Source organism: Elgaria multicarinata, chromosome 4 (genome assembly GCF_023053635.1).
Source record: "Elgaria multicarinata webbii isolate HBS135686 ecotype San Diego chromosome 4, rElgMul1.1.pri, whole genome shotgun sequence".
Lineage (NCBI taxonomy): Eukaryota > Metazoa > Chordata > Lepidosauria > Squamata > Anguidae > Elgaria > Elgaria multicarinata.
Window position 1 is genome coordinate 145,966,694 of NC_086174.1, and position 13,082 is coordinate 145,979,775.

Here is a 13,082-nt window from a genome sequence, read left to right on the forward strand (position 1 = left end):
TTCTGAGTAGACAAGGTTTTATCTGTTTTAAGGTTTGGCTGTCGTTTTCTTGTTGTCTGTGTTTGACCTATGCTGTATAACATCCTGAAACATGACACAATGAAGGATGAAATTAAAAAAATTAAAATAAGCAAATAAAATATACAAAAGCTATTGCTTCTTTTAGGGATTGAAGGCAAAGTATCCATTAGCAACAAGTTCTACCACCCTCTTCCCGTTACTTGTCAACAAGGCCTTCTCAGGGAACTTCTGCTTGATCTTCCCACCAAGAGCCAGTATTCCCCACCCAAATTAGTACACAGAAAAGAGCTGTGCATACATCCCCTTCTGAAGAATCACGTTAGAAGGACAGGCAGCCAATTCCCTGTTCTTGAGAGCCTTTAAGCAATTTAGAACAAAGACACTCCCAAAAGCAACCAAAGCTCACCACTGTTCTTCCTTTGATCTGAATGACATTAGCCACAAGTGAGAATAAAAGTTGTAAAGCTAAGCCATTCTGTTTTTGCTTTGGGGTGGCTCAAATAGGTTTGAAAAAGCTAGGAGGGTTTATTATGAAAACATCTGAGAACCACTGACTTAGATTAAAGCTATTGTAGCTTATGGGGATAACTGCATTCCATTCTCTCTCATTCAAAAGAACACACTCTTATTTCCAATTAATTAATTAATCCCAATCACCTGCCCTCCCAATCACTAACAGAAGTTAGAATAACCAATTTGTTCACTTTGAAAGCATGAAAGAAGAGGGCTTCCCTTTTAGAACTCTTTAATCACACTGACTATGTGGACAAAAAAAAAAGGATGAACTTGCATGACTTTCAGAAAGTGCTCCAAGCAATAATTGTCATTAACCATCATTCAGTCTCAGTACTGAAGCTGCTGAGACCAATGGAAGGGTTTTTGGCCCTGCTGTACAGATGGCTAATCTAGTATATGCCTAAATAAAAAGACAAAATGTGAACACCAAATTTATTTTACACATAGGGAAAGATAAATGGTTCAGATGCAAAGGGATTGACATGAGTGGAGGGGATTTGGATTTCCAATCCTAACCAGTACTCTTCCCAAGATCCCCCCAAATATCAAACATTGCTTTTGGGGGCACAGAGAGTTGCAAGAAAGACACATTCCACAAACAGATTTCTGCTTGCAGTTGTTAGGATCGAACCCAATATATATTTTTCAAAAACGTAAGACTACAAAGGCAGGAAATGCAACATCACTTAATCACAACATTAGCAATCAGTAATACTTTATCTCCAGCCTACAAAATAAAACAAAAGATTGAGATTTTCAAGGGAAGTTGCCATACCTGCCTCAAGAAAATTTCACATCTATGCCCAGCTATCTCCTATGCTTGTCATTTGAAAAAAGCACACAAAATACAGTGGCTCAGATCCAAAGTTCCCATGAGCGGAACTGCGCACACAGGATATTCGCTCCAGAGGGGAAGGGAAGCAGGAGATGTTTGCTGATTACTCCTACCCCCTTGCAGCTCCTGTGGCCACTGAAAAAGTGCTCTGGAGGGTTGGAACACACTCTGGAACAGCGTGGGAGGTGGCAGGGCAGGGGTGAGGGTGCTGTCAGCAGGAAGGAGGAAATCAGTAAAAAAAAATCACTTCTCCACTGCAACCCTTTCTTCAAGTGGGAGCCTCTGCTGGATTGCAGTCCCTTCTACAAATGGAAGGATCCACTCCATTCACAGAAGAAAAATTATGGATCCAACCCTTTATCAATTAAGGAAGAAGGGAGGCGGAAGAAGGGAGTTTCTTTAGAGTAAAGGAAATCACTTCTTTATCAGAAGCCGTGAGAATCTAACCCACCTCCTGAAAGATTCAGTGTTCATTGTATTTTATTATTTGTTTACTAACTAAAAGCATTTGGAATCCAGTTACTTGTTTATTAAACGATATTAGTTAGATATTATCTAGTGGATAGAGTTGGCTATCATGCCAAGGCTCTTGTTTTGCTTTGGAACTATCACTCCTGAATGCCTTCTCCAGTGCTGTAGAGCCCCATCAGCTCCCGAGTATTCCACAGAGATGAAACAGGCTAAATGAAGGCTGGAGCGCAGGTGGCAGCAGTCTGGTTGCAAAGCTGACCAAGCATGAGTAAGAGGACGTAATCATTCCTACTGTGTGGTGTTGAGGGCAGCGAAAAGGGCTTATTTCACTGCCTCCCATTTTGTTCTTGGGTAGCCATCCAGTGGGGCTTTTGAAGGTTGTCCAGGAGTAAATGAAGCCCAAGCCTCCGTTTGTGATTCTCTTACTAGGCACTTTGAGGACAAACTTACCCATTTTTTGCAGCAGCTTTGACGCTGCATTTACTGCAGTTGTAACTGAGGTGTCCAATGCTGTGTCCAGCCAGATTATGACGGGGTCAGTTTTCATTTTTGAAGCCTGAGGACATGGATAAGGGGTTTGCACTTACACAACCAACAATGTGCTCTCTCAATCCTTGCCCTTTTTGGCAGATTAAAACTATCTGAGCTGGTTTGACCAGATGGGTCCTGAGTGTAGTGAGGAAGCGGTATTGCCACCTTGAAAAAGATGGTGTTGACCCCCTGCTTGCCTGTTCGGTTGCTGCACTGCAAAGAGTGATTGTATAGTAGCTCTGAGTTTCTCTAAGTTACTTGCCCAGTCATCATCTCTTTTCCAATGGAGGAGGGAAGAGAATTTACAGGAATGCAAGACAGAAAAACCCTCCTACTGCTTCCCATGCTCCTTTTTGCATTTCTTGAATAGATACATCATTCTCTGCTCCATTCCTCCACAGCAGAGGGATTTCCTCATCTTGCCTCATGCTGTCCTCCTCCCCATTATGCCTTTAGATAAGATTCTGAAAACCACCAGTTACTGATCTCTATTTTAGGGAGAACACATTTTTTCTAAATCTTTCATCATATCAAATGTTTTTAAAATGGATCACAAGATGGGATCTGTGATGTTTCACTGTTTTATGCTATCTCTCTGTGATGTAAATGCTGTTCAGACTTCGTATGATAAGGCTGGTAAGTGTTTAATTCTGTTGGGAGGGGGAGTGAGTGAATAGAATGTTGGAGTGAATGCTGATTGGCTGTTGGAATCAAGTGTGTGAAGGGGAATGACAGTTAGTAGTTGAGAGTTGGGACTGAGAGAGAGTCGGGGTTAGTCTGCTGTAGAAAACAGATCAGTGCAGGGTCTGTGTTTTATTGTTTGGGGAATAAGAGGGAAAAGGTGGAGTTAGATTTGACTTTATAGGGTAGAGTAGGAAAGGATACATTACATCTTTATTTTAACAACTAAGTACTGACACAAATGAAACCACAAGCTTGATAAGCTGCATGAGCTTACTTCTTGTTAAATAAAAGTAATTTTGTTTCACCCTGGATTAGTGTTTTTTTAAGTATCTGAGATAAGGTACTGGTTTATATGGTGGCAGTGGTGAAGTAAAAGGTGAATAAAAAGGAGCATGGAGTGCCAAGCTGGTTGCTGTGGGACCAAGAAGGGTCAGAGAATCACAGAACCAGTGGGAGAGTAAAATGGTGATGCCCAGAGGTGGGAACAGAAAGGAAAAATAATCCACAAAGGAAAAATAATACACAGAGTGGACAGCTGTATACCAACTGCGTTGATGGGCAAGATCCTTTAAAGAGAAAGGTAAAAAGGAGTCTCAAGGGAGCGGGTCGTGACTGGATCCTGTATGGATTTCCATTCCATCACAAAAATCAATTATTTGTGAATTCTTGCTTTAAAAGTAAGAGAGCATTCACAAGATTTCATACTAAGAGCTGCATCAGAAGCAAAACTTATAGTAAATACACAAGAAGAGGTTTTACGTTTAGATGTCAACAGCACAAAGATCTTCAAGTAGGTCTTCCTAACATGCAACTCAAGGACTGAAAGATTCTTGATTAAGGAAGATGTTCCTCTATAAGCTATAGGATACCCATAGGCAGCAGACATTATGATTCTCCATCCCGAAATAACAGGCAAATGAGCAAGAAAAGCTCTCATTAACAAAGAACTAGAGTGTAGCTGTTTAATATTATGGTTGGTTCCTTCATGTCATAAGATCGTGGCACTGCATCTTAATACTATTCAATTAAAAATATAATCCCAAACACAGTTAGCAAGAAGTACCACTTACACTTTTTTAGAATCAGACTGTAAAATAACTGAGCTCCCCAATGGTTGCCATGTCTCAGTCCATGCACAAGAACATATTGGCGGCTTTTGTAAACCGCCCAGAGAGCTTCGGCTATGGGGCGGTATATAGACGATGACGAAGATGATGATTATAATAATAATATAATGCTTAGGTATGTTTCCATAAAGGCTTCAGCTGATACAGGTTGCTAAGCAACAGTAACAACGTGTAACGTCAGCTGATACAGGTTGCTAAGCCCCTCGCCCGACTCCTCCGAGCTTTCCAAAGTAATCCAAACCCCCTTTCTGCCTCTTCACTCCCCCTCCCAACGAAGGGTGCAGTGCCACGGTCCAGAGTATGAGCAAGGCATGGCCAGGGCCCTTGGTGGCCGGGTGGGAGGCCGCTCACCTGCTGCGAGCCCAGGCCCCAGCCTAATCTCATGCGAGCTGGGCGGGTAGCCCAAGGCTGACAGGAACCTCAGGGAGAGGGGGACACCTGCTCCCCCTCCCCTCGACCTCCCTGCCCCCCAGGTCTGCCAGACGGCACTGTATTGGCAGCCTCCAAGCAGCCCGTGCCCCCGCGATGATATTTAATAAATAAACTTTAAGATATGCTACAATGGCGTATGTTACACCGGGTACAGCTAGTAATAATAACAATATATGAATGCATGAAGCTGCCTTATATCAAGTCAGATCAGTGGTTCCTCTAGCTCAATGGCGTCCACAGTGATTGGCAGCAGCTCTCCAAAGCTTCAGACAGAAGTCTTTTCCAGCTTTTACTGGAGATACCAGGGATTGAACCTGGTACCACAGGGCCATGTTTTTTTAAGGGCCCACCCCTCCCCCCAAAAAGTACTGATTTCTAAAACAGTTTGAAAATAATTCAAAGGATTATTATGACTTACGATTAACTGGAGATGACTTATCTAACTAGTACCATTTCCCCTTAGGCATTCCTCTCAAGTACTTCCCCAAGATCCTCCCTCGAAATCTCAAACAACAGGTTGGTAAGCTTATGTACTGGCACATGTAAGCATTGACTTGCCCTTTGTAGTATGTATTAATACCATGTAGAGATCTCTCCTCTCTCAGAGATATTTTTGAGGCCCCTACAATTTGGAGACATAAAACCTAAGCTTCAACCCAATGCAACTGCAACTTGAATATACAGATTTTTTGGCAGAGTGATCCTCTCCGCAAAAAGAGAAAACAGAGCAAGAAGGCCTACAGAACATCACAGGTTTTCCTTCTAATTCTTAATAGCTAAAATCATACTCAAATAAATTTGGCAGCAGGGAAAAACTAGCGTGCTTGAAACGACACATACAGAGAAGATCAGCTGTGACTTTTCAAGTAAGGGACCATTCTGGGCCAGGTCAATGCTAGGTAAATGCCCAGACATGTTTACCTACCTGATATTTCAAATTTCATCCCTTTCCAGATCCACAGAAAATGCTTTAAAGTGACAAACTTTCACCAAAATCTTAAACTGCAGAAAATGTCTCAACAGATATTTATCTTTTCACGTTTGCATTTGTCATGCACATTCTGAAAAAGGGAAAACGAATAGTAAAATACATAACTGAATCATAATGGCAGGATAAGCTTATTTGTTCTGCAAACAAGGTTGCGTGTTGGATCCCGACTTCCATATTTAGGGGAGGCCCATCAAAATCAATGGGACTTAAGTTAGTCATGACTAATTCAACCCATTGATTTAAATGAAACTACTCTAACCATGACTAAGTCTAGATCCAACTATATTGATAGTTCCTTTTCACTTCCCCCCACCCCAAGGGCAAGAAAAATTGTTACACATAGTAAACATTTTGGCTAGGACCCAAAAGATTGACTGCATGCAACCTGTGTCCACAAGGATTTTTCACACAGAGTAAGCTGCTCCCAAAGGTCTAGAAAGTCTTTAGAGCAGGGTTCAATTAGCTAGAAGAGGTTCTTGCTGGAGAGGAAAAATCACAGGCCCAAACATACATATAGATACATACACACAAGCACACAGATGCCTCTTTCAATGCTGGCCATTACAATATAAAGACAAAGAATACTGCAATACCTCATCAGATATCAATTCAATAAGAGCTAAAATTTTCAGGTTTCAATCTTTGATCTCGGATGAAACATAGTGATTTAAGGTGACCAACAGCTTTCTGAACAGGTACTAACCTTTTCACTTGATTGTCTTCTTTTCTTCAACTGAAAAAGATCTGTTTCCACCTTTTCTGCCAATTCCAGCTTCCTCTTGTTCCTCTTAAAAGCTGCTAAACTAAGCCCTGTAAAATATGTAATAGCATTTAAATTACTGAAGAATTAAATCCATACAAAATGAACAGCTTCATTAACTTTTGTAAACTACCCAGACAGTTTCGGCTATGGAGTGGCATATAAATCTAATAAATAGTGACCAAGAGGCAGAAGGTAGGTCAACCAAGAAGAAGAGAAGAGTAGTCATTGTGGGAGACTCCCTGCTGCGTGGGATTGAAACCCAAGTATGCCGTGAAGACCCATGGACTCGCCAGGTGTGCTGTCTCCCTGGAGCACAGATTAGAGATGTGACTGAAGGGTTACCGAAGCTCATAAAGCCCATGGACACATACCCCTTGCTTCTCATCCATGTGGGAACAAATGATGTCACCAAGCAGAGACTTTTCATTTCAGACTTTGAAGTTCTGGGAAGGAAACTGAAGAACTTTGGGGCCCAGGTAGTTTTCTCATCCATCCTCCCGGTTCTTGGAAGAGGATTAGAAAGGGAAAGAAAAATACTCCGGATGAACGACTGGCTACGAAGGTGGTGCCGTCGTGAGAGTTTTGGATTCTGGGAACACGGGCTACGCTACTTGGAACATGGACTGCTGGCAAGGGATGGGTTGCACCTCACAAGGGCTGGAAAGAATGAGTTTGGCCACAGCATGAAGAACTTCATCAGGAGGGCTTTAAGGGTGGGAGACGTAAATTTTGAGGCAACAATGGATGAAGGCCAAGGCACCACAGTACAGAGAACAGCTCCAACAGTATCCCAAAATAGTGTCTGCAACAAGGTAGGAACAAAGCCAGACTATAAAACACATGGTCTTCGATGTCTATATACTAATGCCCAGAGCATGGGAAACAAACAGAATGAACTTGAACTCTTATTACATGAAGGCAAATACGACTTGATAGGTATAACTGAAACTTGGTGGGATGACTCCCATGACTGGAATATAGCAATTGAAGGATATAACTTGTTCAAAAAGAACAGAAGAAATAGAAAGGGAGGTGGAGTTGCACTATATGTTAAAAATACCTATCCCTGCACAGAAATACAGGCGGATGAGACTGGGAGCCCCGTCGAGAGCGTCTGGATTAAAATAAATGGGGCTAGGAATAAAAAGAATATGATAATCGGAGTCTACTACCGACCACCCAATCAAGGAGAAGACGAGGACGAAACTTTTGAGAAACAAATTGCCAGTGTTTCAAGGAAGTGTGATGTAGTAGTGATGGGGGACTTCAATTACCCTGATATCTGTTGGGAGACCAATACTGCCAAAAGCGGCCCTTCCAAGAAATTCCTGACATGTATGGGTGATAACTTTCTCCTACAGAAAGTGGAGGAAGGAACTAGAGGATCGGCAATCCTTGACTTGTTATTGACCAATAGGGATGACTTAGTGGATAAAGTGGCAGTTACAGGAACTCTGGGGGAAAGTGACCACGTCATACTTGAATTCTTGATTATGAAGGAGACAAACGTTTAGCGTAGCCATACACGTACTCTGGATTTTAGGAAAGCTGATTTTAATAAACTCAGAACTATAATAAGTAAGGTCCCGTGGCAAGGGAGCCTAATGAGAAAAGGAGTGCAGGATGGGTGGGAGTATTTAAAAAATGAAATTTTAAAGGCACAGTTACAAACAATTCCAACAAGGAGAAAAGATAGAAGACAACAGAGGAAACCAATGTGGCTCCACAAAAAGCTTAGAGATGACCTGAAAACAAAAAGGGATACATATAGGAGGTGGAAGGAAGACCAGGCTACAAAAGAAGAGTACAGACAAGTGGCGCAGAAGTGCCGAAATGGCATCAGGAAGGCTAAAGCTGTGAATGAGCTGAGATTAGCGAGGGATGCTAAAAGCAATAAAAAGGCTTTCTTCAGATACGTGAGTAGTAAAAGACAGAGGAAAGAAATGGTGGTTCAACTGCTTAATGAGGATGACAAATTGATAACAGACGACAAAGAAAAGGCTGAAGTGCTCAATTCCTACTTTGCCTCGGCCTTCTCCCAAAAGCGGGTCTATGACCCCCCTGGAAAAAGTGAAGAAGTTGAGGGGGCAGGATTGCAGTTTGAGATTGATAAACAAATGGTCAAAGAACACCTAATTTCCTTGAATGAGTTTAAATCTCCAGGGCCCGATGAACTGCATCCAAGAGTAATGAAGGAGCTAGCTGAAGAACTCTCAGAACCTTTGTCTATTATCTTTGCAAAATCATGGAAGACGGGTGAGGTGCCGGACGACTGGAGGAGGGCTAACGTTGTTCCTATCTTCAAAAAGGGCAAAAAGGAGGAACCTGGAAACTACAGACCAGTCAGTCTGACATCCATCCCTGGGAAAATTCTGGAGCAGATTATAAAGAAGTCAATCTGTAAACACCTTGAAATCAATGCAGTGATTACTAGAAGCCAACATGGATTTGTCAGGAACAAATCCTGTCAGACTAATTTGATCTCATTTTTTGATAGGATAACCTCCCTTGTGGACTGTGGGAATGCTGTAGACGTCATATATCTTGACTTCAGCAAAGCTTTTGACAAAGTACCACATGACATTCTGATTAACAAACTAGCTAAAAGTGGGCTAGATGGAACAACTATTAGATGGATCCACAGTTGGCTACAGAATCTGACTCAAAGAGTACTTATCAATGGAACCTTCTCAAACTGGGGAGAGGCAACGAGTGGGGTGCCGCAGGGCTCAGTCCTGGGCCCAGTGCTCTTCAACATTTTTATTAATGATTTGGATGAGGAGGTGCAGGGAACGCTGATCAAATTTGCAGATGACACAAAATTGGGTGGGATAGCTAATACCCTGGAAGACAGAAACAAACTTCAAAGTGATCTTGATAGGCTGGAGTGCTGGGCTGAAAACAACAGAATGAAATTTAATAGGGATAAATGCCAAGTTCTACATTTAGGGAATAGAAACCAAATGCACGGTTACAAGATGGGGGACACTTGGCTCAGCAATACTACAAACGAGAAAGATCTTGGAATTGTTGTAGATCACAAGCTGAATATGAGCCAACAGTGCGATACGGCTGCAAGAAAGGCAAATGCTATTTTGGGCTGCATTAATAGAAGTAAAGCTTCCAAATCACGTGAGGTACTGGTTCCTTTCTATTCAGCCCTGGTTAGGCCTCATCTAGAGTATTGTGTCCAGTTCTGGGCTCCACAATTCAAGAAGGATGCAGACAAGCTGGAGCGTGTTCAGAAGAGGGCAACCAGGATGATCAGAGGTCTAGAAACAAAGCCCTATGAAGAGAGACTGAAAGAACTGGGCATGTTTAGCCTGGAGAAGAGAAGATTGAGGGGAGACATGATAGCACTCTTCAAATACTTAAAAGGTTGTCACACAGAGGAGGGCCAGGATCTCTTCTCAATCCTCCCAGAGTGCAGGACACGGAATAATAGGCTCAAGTTAAAGGAAGCCAGATTCCGTCTGGACATCAGGAAAAACTTCCTACCTGTTAGAGCAGTGCGACGGTGGAATCAGTTACCTAGGGTGGTTGTGGGGTCTCCCACACTAGAGGCATTCAAGAGGCAGCTGGACAACCATCTGTCAGGGATGCTTTAGGGTGGATTCCTGCATTGAGCAGGGGGTTGGACTCGATGGCCTTGTAGGCCCCTTCCAACTCTGCTATTCTATGATTCTATGAAATAAATGCTACACTTTGGAACAGACAGGAACAGCTCTCACTCAAACCTAAATACTTGGTTATATTTATGAATTCATGATTATCGAAAGACTTCAGTTATCAGTAACTGATGTTGATTAAAGAGTATTCACTAGTCGTACTAACAAAAAAAGTCAGGCTTATTGTCCAACATTACTTGTCCATTAGTCAAGGTATTCTTTGACTAATAGTGGAATCCCACGCATGCTTATTCAGAAGGCTTACTGTGTTCAATTGGGCATCGTCTCAGCTAAGTGTGCATAGGATTACATCCTCGTTCATCTACTTTATTGATGTAACTGCTTGATATACAAGAATCAACTCCCAACAGTACAATGAACATACAGGAGAAAGCAGCAAAAAAATACAAGTTCTACTAACAAATGGGGCTAGTATTCAAATTACCCAAAGCCACAGGATGAAAGGGAAGTTACACCATGTAGGTGTGATTCACAAGACAAATTGTGGGTTCCAATTCTGGTTTGGAAGGCAAGTGCAAAATCCATAATCTGACATTCAGATATAATGGCAGATTATGGGGCATAAAATGGCAGATTCTTTGAGGCAAGCAGGGAATCTGAGAGGAGGTGGGAGCATGAGCACCTGATGCTCACTAATTTAACTGAGCCATAGTTAATGGGGTCAATAAAACATAAATTACATCACAAAAGATATTAAAAACACCAGGTTATAAAACAGCGTCGATTTAGAATGCATGTGTACAATGTAATAAGATGGCTAACAAGATTTGTGAAACCTTCCTTAATTTTAAAACCTAATTTCTAGAAGCTCTCTATGTATAAGATATTGTTGCAGAACTGGAGTGGGTAACTTGTGACCCTCCCAAGGCTTCGGCCTACAACTCCCATCAGCCCTAGCCTGTAAGACATAAATCTGGATGGCCACAAATTGCCCACCCCAGTCTAGATTATCTATGACACCTCTTCCAACTCTGTTCCTGTCATTTCATTGGTTATTGCATCTGATAAATGTGGTCGCTTATAAAATGTCAGCTGCATTAAAAAGAATTGATCTTATTTTCTCTAATGTTGTGACATAATAATGTTAGCCAAGGATCTCTAAAACTGCCTTTTCCCATATAGAGTTCACATACAGGAATTCCTCTCAGGATTCAAATTGTTACATGTATATCCATGTCTGCATTACTTTTATGCCATCATATTTATTTAATGTATTCCTTGCCTTTCACCCACATTGGAACTTAAAGAAGCATATATAAAGTTCCCAGGCACTCTCCCATCAAGGCACCGACCAGACCCAGCCTTGCTAGTTTCATCATATGCCTATCTCATCATATGCCTTCAACACTTTATTCAATAAATAATAGAGAATATAAGGGTTTGGAAGATGGCAGCCTTTGCTTTTATGCAACTTTTACAGCTATGATCCCAGGGCATGGTCTGTAAAAGGGTAAAACACCATTATTGTGAATCAGGCCACAGTAGATAAAATTGAACTTCTTTATAAATTGTAATTCAACTGTCACTCACTGCAGTGTCTTTCAACTTCCTTTGTTTAAGCCACATTAAGATCATTCCTACGATGAATGATGTCCATGAATTTATTCATATGTGCAATTTCTAAAACTTTAACTAACCATTATTTCATAAAGAAATCATTGGATTTTTTCCCCCAATACCTGGCTAAGACCATTCTGGCTGCCATTAATACATTCATGGAAGTTGTTTACCTTGAATACCAGCCCAGTTCAGACATCACAACCAGCTGTCAAAGATGTGCGACAAGCTCCCACTTTCCCCATCCTCATACCTTTGAATGTGTGAATTCCCACTTCCCGGGTTTGTTCATATTAAGCAAAGTATACCTCCAACCAGAATTAGACTGCTATCCAATATCCAATTACCTATGAATAAAACTCATAGGCTTACTTCTTAGTGGACATGCTGAGGATTTTAAAGTTCGAAATCCACTTCAAACTGGGGGGGTTTCCGTTCTGGCCATGAGGCAAATATGATTACCGCAAACCAGGTGTGAGAGGAGGGAATTGGAAAAGGGATAAAGAGGGGATGAAGATGCCTCCAGCACATTCCTGACAACCATACCATGGTGTCTGAACCAGGCCAAAGGGAAACAAGGTGTGTTTTTTAAGTTTGTTAAGGTTCATGTTTTTAACTTTTTAAAAAACATCTTTGGAAACCCCCAAAGTTAAAGTAAATACAACGTTTATAAGTTAATTTTGTCACGACACTATTCATATATTTATATCTAGATAGATGTGTGTTTAAAATACACTGCTGGAAAATACATCAATGGAAAAACCAAGGCTACATATAATTTATCTATGCTATTTAGAAAGTAGAACAGAAGAATACTGCTCATGTTATGCTTCATTCACACGTTTGTGTTTAGACAAATGTTGGATTATTATTCCATTCTCTTTACCAAATTGAGTCCTTTGAGTGGTATTTTCTATTAAGGTAATCTATGTTTTCCCCTCAACTTCAGTGTTCAGATTAACCGTAGTTAAGAATCATTCTAACAGCAGTTAAGCAGTACATTGAAATTAGGCAAAACAGGCTTCACTAGATATCTAACAATTTTACAGTTCATGAACTTTCACGAAGTCTATTTTGCCACCAGAGGTAAAAAAATGGTATCTATAGAGTCACCAAACGCATGTTAAAAACATGCTATGAGCCCTAGAAAATAGCTTAAGTACAACCACCACCACAACAGCAAAAAAGGATACGTTCTTAATCTTCAAAAAGCATCCAAGCTCTGGCCAATCATACAGCACCCCCTGGCAGTCATTTTATGGACTGTACTGAAAAGGCACTAGAGATGAAGTGGTATTGCAGTTTCCCTTCTGAAGTAGGTTGAGGGAAAATGCAATTGGCAGGGGGAAAGTTACAAGGGTCTATTACTACAGAGATGATCCAGAGAAAGTAAGTACATTTAGCACAGCAATCAATTCAGCAGCTTATAAACAGCTACATAACCCATGAAAGACACAGACAAAAA

General features: G+C 41.3%; 2 protein-coding genes across 5 annotated transcripts in view; one reads left to right on the top strand and one right to left on the bottom strand.

The window, feature by feature from the left end:
- ISM1 (isthmin 1) overlaps positions 1 to 13,082 on the top strand; it is a 325,195-nt gene that overhangs the window by 169,352 nt on the left and 142,761 nt on the right. The gene's annotated exons all lie outside the window — the stretch shown is intronic.
- TASP1 (taspase 1) overlaps positions 1 to 13,082 on the bottom strand; it is a 120,368-nt gene that overhangs the window by 70,374 nt on the left and 36,912 nt on the right. For all 3 annotated transcript variants that reach the window (XM_063125341.1, XM_063125340.1, XM_063125339.1), the window contains exon 8: positions 6,312 to 6,418. In XM_063125341.1, coding sequence (XP_062981411.1) covers positions 6,312 to 6,418 — 107 coding nt within the window. The remainder of the gene's footprint in view (positions 1 to 6,311; positions 6,419 to 13,082) is intronic.